The following is an 8,279-nucleotide window of genomic DNA, read 5'->3' as shown; positions in this document are numbered from 1 at the left end:
CAATGAATGTACAAATGTGCTTTACACAATTGATGTATGTATGGATTGTGATAAGAGTTGTATGAGCCCCTAATAAAATGATTAAAAAAAATAAATCAATAAAAAGCAATAGCCACTTATTTTGATTGTTTAATCATTCTATGATTTTAAAAATTGTTATTATTGCAGGCAAGGTCAAAAAGCATAACCATTTCTATTCATCTCATTTTATTTAGTTCCATATTCATAATGTACAAGTATCATGTACTTTTTCCTTAACTGAATTGTTCATGATGTCAGTAGATGTTCACCAAGTAACATAGGTGTTCTCAGGACTGAGGGGTTTCCTGAGGTACAGGACTCTCAGTGCAAACATGTAAACACCCCGGGCAAACCTGGTCCGTTGGTCCCCTTACTGGGCTTTACATGGCATCTTAGGGATCTGGTGCTGCTGGAGGAGAAATATGACAAGCAGACGGCTTTAACAAACACACTTATTCAGGAGGCTAGAAGTCCAAATTCAGGCCACCAGCTCTAGGACAAAGCTTTCTGTCACGGTCCTGGTCATCTGGCCACATATGTTGGCTCCGTGTTCCTTGGAAATCTCCATGGGGCTTGGCACGAATTCCACTCTGGGTCTTCTTTCTGGGAGATTCTGAGGTCCCTCTGAGGTCGAATCGACTCACTTGTTTGATCTCGTTTGTGTTTCAAAAGAGATGGACCCAAGATGCATCTAATCTTGTAGATTGTGTTCTACCTTATTAACATAGGTCCATCTCATCCTGACTCCTTCATATCAAACCCAAACTGAACCAAACACATTGCCATTGAGTAGATTTTGGCTCACAGTGACCTTATATAGGGTGCAACATCATAGTGGTTAGGATGGACAACACTTCATTATACCAGATCACAAAGTGGATGGTAATTGCATAGTATGGAGACCCATCGCCTAGCCAAACGGACACACTTTGTGTGTGTGTTTGTGTGTGTGTGTGTGTGCACAATTCAATCCATGACAGGAGGCAAGGAGAAAGAAGTGAGACAGAACTTGTCCTCTAGAGAAAGGAAGTGTGTAGCACTGCATGCTTTCCAGCTAGGACAGAGCAGTGGAGGACAGCGGAATTGCCACACATTTTTGTTAGCACTCCAACCAGAGGCTGCTGTAGTATGGCAGTAGCTATGGAATTATTAAATATTTGGTTCTAGAACTGTCTCACAAGGTCTATAAGCGAGGAAATAGCTGGTTTTCTGTTAGCCTAATCCAGCTCTCAAATTTATTGAATGAACAAAAAAGGGATTCAATTTTTACATATTAAAATTATTTCTGTTGATGCAAACCTTTGGGTAGTCTTTCTAGGAATGCCAAGTGTCCAAAATTCTAATTTGCTATCTATTGGCTTGAATACAATATCATATTCTTCACATTGGTGACTTTTCTTTTTTTTCTTTAAGCACTTTGTTTTGGCGACTTTCTTAAATGACAGTAAATATGGGATGTTAAAACAGTAAACTTTTATATTTATAATGAAGAAGCTGCCTGTTTTCTATATTTTTTTCAGATACCAAATCAGGCTTATTTGGTTCATTCTACATAATGCATTGTGAAATAAATGTCGTTATTTAATAACATCTTTAGAAGTAATCTAATAAGCATTTCCAGTTACTTTTAAATAGTTACATTTGATCTGAACAAGATTTAATTTTTGCATATTTACATGTAGCTATTAATTTAAAATTTTAACAGTTTTAATGACATATAATTCACAGATACAATGAAATGATGTAAACATGTTAAGAAGGATTGTGCAGTCATCACCACAATCGATTTTAGAACATTTTCTCCTTTCTTGTGCTCATTATTATTAGCTCCCCATATTCCAACTTCCCTTGCCATAACCCTAAGAAACTACTAAGTATACCACTGTCTCTATGGTGTAACTCTATTAATCAGGCAGTTGTTCATATTTGATCTTTATCATTTGTTTTTATTATGAATAACTTAACTCAAACCAAACTCACTGCTGTCATGTCAATGTTACTGAGACTAATTGTTTAAGGGAGTAGAAAGCCAAGTTTTTTCTGGGAATAACAACGCCAGGTCTAAAAATAATGAATGATTAGCAGAACTTAAGAGTAAAGAGTATTAAGTGACCTGCTTTATATCGATCATGCCTTTGTGTCTTTTAGAAATCAGCTATTATGATGAATTATGTACAGCAATGGCCGAGGAATTGAATGCCGTCGTTGTCTCCATTGAGTAAGTAACTAACACTGAGTCATGCATACGTTTAGTATTACTCTGAGGGGCCCTAGATAACAGCACAGTCGCATTGTTTTATAAGCAATCAAATAAATGTAAAATAAAGACCCAGTGAAATGTCGAATGATCTGCTCAGTCAAGGTCAGATTTAGCACAAGCAGAGAAAAAATTATTTCAGATATACCAAAAAACCCTCTCTTTGACTTCTCTAAATACTGTTTCATATTAGTCTTGGAAGCTTCTGGAAAGAGACTTACCTGAAAGTGAGTAACCTGCAATATGTAAGTTTGACTATAGCTTTTCTTCATCTAAAAAGCAATCTGAGTTTCAGAGAATCTTGCCTACAGCAAGTAGTTGCAAGAGTTATTCTCCTGGGGTCAGGTGCTATGTCTTGGACTGTGTGGGTAGGGGTGGCGGCTCAGCAAAGGTGAATTGGTGTAGTTAGCATTAGCATTGTATCAATGTTAGTGCTTTGAGCGAGCGCTACCAGTTCTCTCTTCGTTGCTTTTGGGAGGCAACCAAGAATTATAATTTATAACAGTTGCTCTGATGGTAATGATGCAACATTCCTGTTCCTGTTCTTGAAAGTCTGCTTCTGCATACCTTGTCTCACACCTTTCAGGTCTCAGCCCCCACACTTCAAAACGAAAGTTTCCTCCTTTTGCTTTCCTTCCTACCGGATCCCGCATTAGTAGCTGACAGACCACAGTCTTCGTTTATGTGGGTGTTTACTGTCATGGGGATAGACGGTGCAGCTCCAGGCAGGCCAGGAGTTTTAGGGACTTTTGTGTTTTGTTCATTGCTGAACCATGAGTTCAGCATTAGATACATCAATACCTGGCATAGAATGAACCTTCAGTGAGTGTTTTTAGAATGAATAAATAATGAGTGAATGACTGAAGAGTCTTGCTTAATTCTCATACAATATAAAGCATCCAAGATAAACATTTTGATAACCTTCCTCAGAAATGCTAAAGCTGAAGTTCCCAGATGTTCAGTAACTTGTATGTGGTTACACTAAGCCGATGATGGAGAGGGAAGTTGGGTCCTCCGTGCTTTCTTAACCTCCTATGAAGCAATAGCCAAGGAAGCTAGTGCTGCTGAGTGACAGAGCTTTGGTCACCTCAAACGCATTCCATGCCCGGAGCTCATCCACTTCTTTCCTTTCCTCGGTTCTCTCTGCAAGTTGTCCTCACCCCGGCAGCCCCCCCGCCCCCCAACTCATGATGATCTCTTCCTTGCCCCCATTCAAGATCTGGGGTCTTAGAGAATTATTTCGTTGGTGGTCTCTAGCTAGATCTGTATCTTAGCCGTGTTTCTAATATTTCTAATATAAGTAAATGTCCTTAGCAAACAGATTTGTTCTTAGCAAACAGTGGAGGAGGCTAGCAGCCCAAATGCAGGCAGCAGCTCTAGGGGCTCACTTTCCCTCTCTGTTGGCGATAGTCCAGGAGGAAAACCCTAGTCTCTTTTCAGCATTTGTGGGCCCAGTGTTGTCTGAGCTCTCCATGGGTCAAGGCGTCAATTTCTCTCGGGTCTAGGAGGTTTACAGCACACAGGACCTTGGAGCCAAAGGACACGCTCTGCTCCCAGTTCTCCTTTTCTGCTAGTAGTGGTTTTATTCTGATCTCTGCTTACTTGTTTCATCTCTTCTGTATCTCAGAAGAAATGGACTCAAAACAAACTTAACTCTGAAGGTGCCATCTTGCCTCATTAACATAAGTGCTTCTCATCTTGCCTTATTAACAACACAAAGGTTAGGATTTATCACACATAGGATAATCACACCAGATTACAAGATGGAGGATAATCACATAATACTAAAAGTCATGACCTGCTGAAATTGACATATGTATTTTTTGGTGGGGGTGGGGAACACAATTCAATCCATAACAGTCTGGTATCCTGAGTTTTGAGTTAAGGAACTCTGGATATGAACAATAGCCCTTACGGTCACATGAGTGACTAGTGCTTGCCTCCCCAGTGTGGATTCAGTTCCAGACAGTCCTAGACAGCTCCCTCAGCCTCCCTGGACCATCGGCCAGCCCTCCAAAATCAAGCAAAGGCTCTCAGTGCCGTTTTGTAATGCAAGAGGCTTCAAGTGAAAGATGACATCATCTATTCTAGGCGGCAGGCCAGAAGAAAGCAGGGCTGTTTGGGCAGCTGCCACCTCCCAATAGAATAATTCAACAGTAGGTTGACACTAGGGAACCAGCTTCAGGGGCTCATCAGTGGGTTCCTACATAGCCTCAGCTCTTATAGACCCAAGAGAAGGGGGAAGATTGTACTTGCTTCAGTTGGTACCACTAGGATCACCACTCACCCAAGCAAGCTTCACCCTTCAGGAACAACAAGTGGCTTTCCTGCTTGCTACCTACTCTTCTTTACCTGTTCACACCTGCCTCAGGGAAGACAATGAAGTGGGTTTTGTTGATGTTGTTTTTAACTGTAGGATTATCATGAAACAGAGGAATGCGGTTTTAATGACCTAGTGCTGCCATAGCAGAAACCCTAATGTGGGTGACTTTCAATAACAGACATTCATTCTGGCAGCTCTGGGGGCCAACGTCCAAATCACGGTCTTGGCTGTGATGATGCCTGCCTCAAAGGTAGTTTCCGGCATCCCTTCATGGACGATTCTCAAATGGCATCTGTCCTCCTCTTTTGGTAACTAGAAGTGATTAGATTTAGAAACCCCTCCCTCCTCTAATTTGCCTATCCTCTAATTAACCTGACAAATAAAAAGAATAACAACGATAAACTCTTTTCGAACAGGATTACATCTACCCTACAGGGGTTAGGATTTCAACATACATTTTGGGCAATTAACTCTGTAATCTCACACACTCTGCCCCCCCCTCCCCCAATTCATGTATTATCCATGCGAAACGTTCACCCTATCAGAGATGGATAAGATAAATGTTTTAAAAGATTTGTTGTGAATTAGGTGAATGTTTAAAAATCAGATGCTCAGTTTTATATTAAATAACTCATCAAGCCCTTCAATGTCTTGTCTGGCTCCCATCATTTTCTTTCTTTCTTCCTTTCTTTCTTTCTTTTTCCCCATCTCCTTTTTGTTGGCTATGTTGGTCTTTCCCTTCACTCGAGTTCACACTGTGCAAAGACATTTGGCTGTGTGGAATCCAACAAACCATGGATAACACCGAGAAGAATGGGAATTCCAGAACACGCCATTGCGCTCCTGCGGAACCTGTACACGGACCAAGAGGCAGTCGTCTGAACAGAACAAGGGGATATTCTGCACAGTTTAAACTCAGGAGAGGTTGTGTCAGGGTTGTATCCTCTCACCGTATTTATTCAGCCTGTATGCTGAGCAAATAAAGAGAGACGCTGGGTTAAATGAGGAAGAATGCAGTATCAGGATCGGAGGACGGTTGATTAATCTGCGATATGCAGATGACACAACTTTATTTGCTGAAGTGGAAGAGGGCTGGACGCATTGCTGATGACCATTAAGAACTGCAGCCTTCGTTGTGGAATGCAACCCAACACAAAGAGGACAGAAGTCCCCACACCCGACCAACAGGTAATGGCACGATGCATGCAGACAAGATGGAAGGTGTCTAGGATTTCATGTTGTGTGGATCCACAATCGCCACTCAGGGAAGCAGCAGTGAAGAAGTCTAAGGACACTCTGCACTGGGTAAGTCGCTGCCCAAGACCTGTCTACGGTGTTGAAGAGCAAGACTGTCAGAGGAAAGACTAGTGTGCGGCGGACCCGGCCATGATGTTTTCCATGGTCTCAAGTGCATGCGAAAGTTGGGCATTGAATAAAAAGACTGAAGAAGAATCGATGCGTTTGTGTTAGGGGGCTGATGAAGGACATTGGGGGTACCGTGGACTGCCAGAAAAACAAACATATTCGTCTTGGGAGGAGGTACGGCCAGAAAATGCCTTAGAACCAAGGACAGGTTATCATGAGTCACGTTCTTGGGACATGTGACCAGGAAGAGTCTTGCTAGTGTCGACAGCAAGGAGCTGGGGTGGTTCCCATCGCTGCCAACAGAGTAACCTTTTTTTTTTATCCATCAAATGAGATGAAGAAGCCTGACAATACAACTCCTATTTATTATAAGGAGCTTGGCAATACAGCTCCTGTCTACTATAAGACACACTGCCTAATGACAACAACCCTCTCCTGCTGTCTTCCTTGGAGAAATCCTCACTCACCGTCCACATCCTGGCAGCCCTGGCAGGTGGATGGCTTGAATTTCTCAGGAGTTCCCTTCCAAGAAAGGAAAGATTTAACTCCAAACTTGTCCTTTACTCCGTCCAGGCTGACCTAAGCAAACTTAAAGACCAGCATGACAAACAATTCAGTACGAAGGAGCCCTGGTGGCGTAGTGGTTATACATTGGGCTGCAATTCACACGGTCAGTAGTTCCAAACCACCAAAGGTGAAAGACTGGGTTTTCTATGCCTGTAAAGAGTCTTGGAAACCCACAGGGGAGTCAGCATTGACTTGATGGTAGTGGGTTTGGTTTGCAGAACAAAAGTATTGCTGTCCCCTTAAAAGAAGTAGGTTGTTTTATCGAAGCTCTTAGATGCTAACCAAAAGGCAGGCAGTTCAAACCCACAAGGCACTCCATGGAAGACAGGTGTGGCAATCCGCTGTCATAAACCAGAACTCCAAACTCACTGTCCTCCACTTGATACTGACAGAAAGCCCTAGGCGGCAATGCTCCTTTGTCCTACAGGCTTCGGAAGAGGTGCATTGGTTCATGCCAAGGGGTTTGCCTCGTGGATTTGGTTAAACGAGTGAATCGCTCTTTTTAACGATGTCTTCTTTTTTTTTTAGCCTCAAATAAACATCGACTTTATTGGTAAAATTTGCAGGTGGACGCCAACAGGAAGCAAGGGCAGACTTGACAGTGTACGTGGTTACAGCACTGAGGCTGCAAAACGATGTCTTCTTGACTCCGTTTTCTACCTTTTTCCCCGGACAGCAGCCGGAGAAAGGAGGCCAGAAGGAACAGGCAGCAGACCTGCCTGGGCGTCTGTAGCCGCCTGGGGAGTCCTCCGGCTCGCTGTTTACCTTTGAGGTTTGCTCTGAGGCAGTTGAGATAGAGGCTTAGCGTCTGGGGAGCTGGCTTCTGTTTACTGAGCTAGATCTTTTAAGCTGTGAAGCGAGCACTGGTGCATCCTCTTAACAGATCACAGTTCTAGACTCAAATCGCGCCACCCCTTGGGGCTTGGTAAAGCATGCTGACATTTGTGAGCTCATGTGAATAGTATTCTTGTCCAGTCAGGTAAAGCCCATCTCCATCCAGTTGATTCTGCACAGGGTTTTCCTGGCTGTCACCTTTACCTTCACCAGCGCCACTGGGAGTGTTTGAGCTGGGGATCTTCAGGCTAGCTTGAGAAATACGAACGCCTTTGCTCTCCATTCAATCCCGACTCAGAGCAACTAGACAGGGCAGAGTACAACCTCCCCATAGGGCTTCTAAAGCTGTAACTCCTCCCGCCCTTGCCCCCTCATGCGGACAAGGAAAGAAAACATTCATTTATGACTTAGCTCGACAGGGACAAGAATATAGGTGTAAAATGAACTTTTCATACCGCAGATCAATACATATTTTTCCTAACGTAAATAATGTGGAAGATTGTGATTGCCTTCAGCAGTACTATGTAAATCAGGTGGGAAAAGGGAGTTGATAAATTCAGGATTGCTTATCAGCTTATATAATACCCCTTTGAACTCAATATGAATTACACCAGGTGACACAAGAGTTGGTGCAGTTACTTAGAAAATTCGAAAATAGATGAAGTTGTTTCGTCAACATGGAGGTGAATTTTAGAGGAAAATTATTATTTAGGTCTTTGCTTTAGGTATGTGCGCTTTAAGTTAGTTAAGGATAGTTTCAGTCTTAGCGTTTGTTAAGTAGAGCTCTAAGTTTGCTTGCAACCACCGAGCTATGACGCCACATTTTCCTGTGGGGAATTTTATGCAACCGAAATACAGATCTGATTTGGGGATGAAAATGTAGCTGCTAACACCCCCCTCCCCACCCTCACC

The 8,279-nt window shown here is 42.7% G+C and overlaps 1 protein-coding gene across 2 annotated transcripts in view; it reads left to right on the top strand.

Annotated features, from left to right (window-relative positions):
- The window catches only part of NCEH1 (neutral cholesterol ester hydrolase 1), an 82,208-nt gene that overhangs the window by 60,638 nt on the left and 13,291 nt on the right, over positions 1-8,279 (top strand). For both annotated transcript variants that reach the window (XM_045297521.1, XM_004704078.2), the window contains exon 3: positions 2,170-2,239. In XM_045297521.1, coding sequence (XP_045153456.1) covers positions 2,170-2,239 — 70 coding nt within the window. The remainder of the gene's footprint in view (positions 1-2,169; positions 2,240-8,279) is intronic.

This window comes from Echinops telfairi, unplaced genomic scaffold (assembly GCF_000313985.2).
Source record: "Echinops telfairi isolate 266 unplaced genomic scaffold, ASM31398v2 ScPeMD7_7420;HRSCAF=8458, whole genome shotgun sequence".
NCBI classification, from domain to species: Eukaryota; Metazoa; Chordata; class Mammalia; order Afrosoricida; family Tenrecidae; genus Echinops; species Echinops telfairi.
The sequence above is the reverse complement of the archived record's forward strand: the minus strand, read 5'-3'. Positions and strand labels throughout refer to the sequence as shown.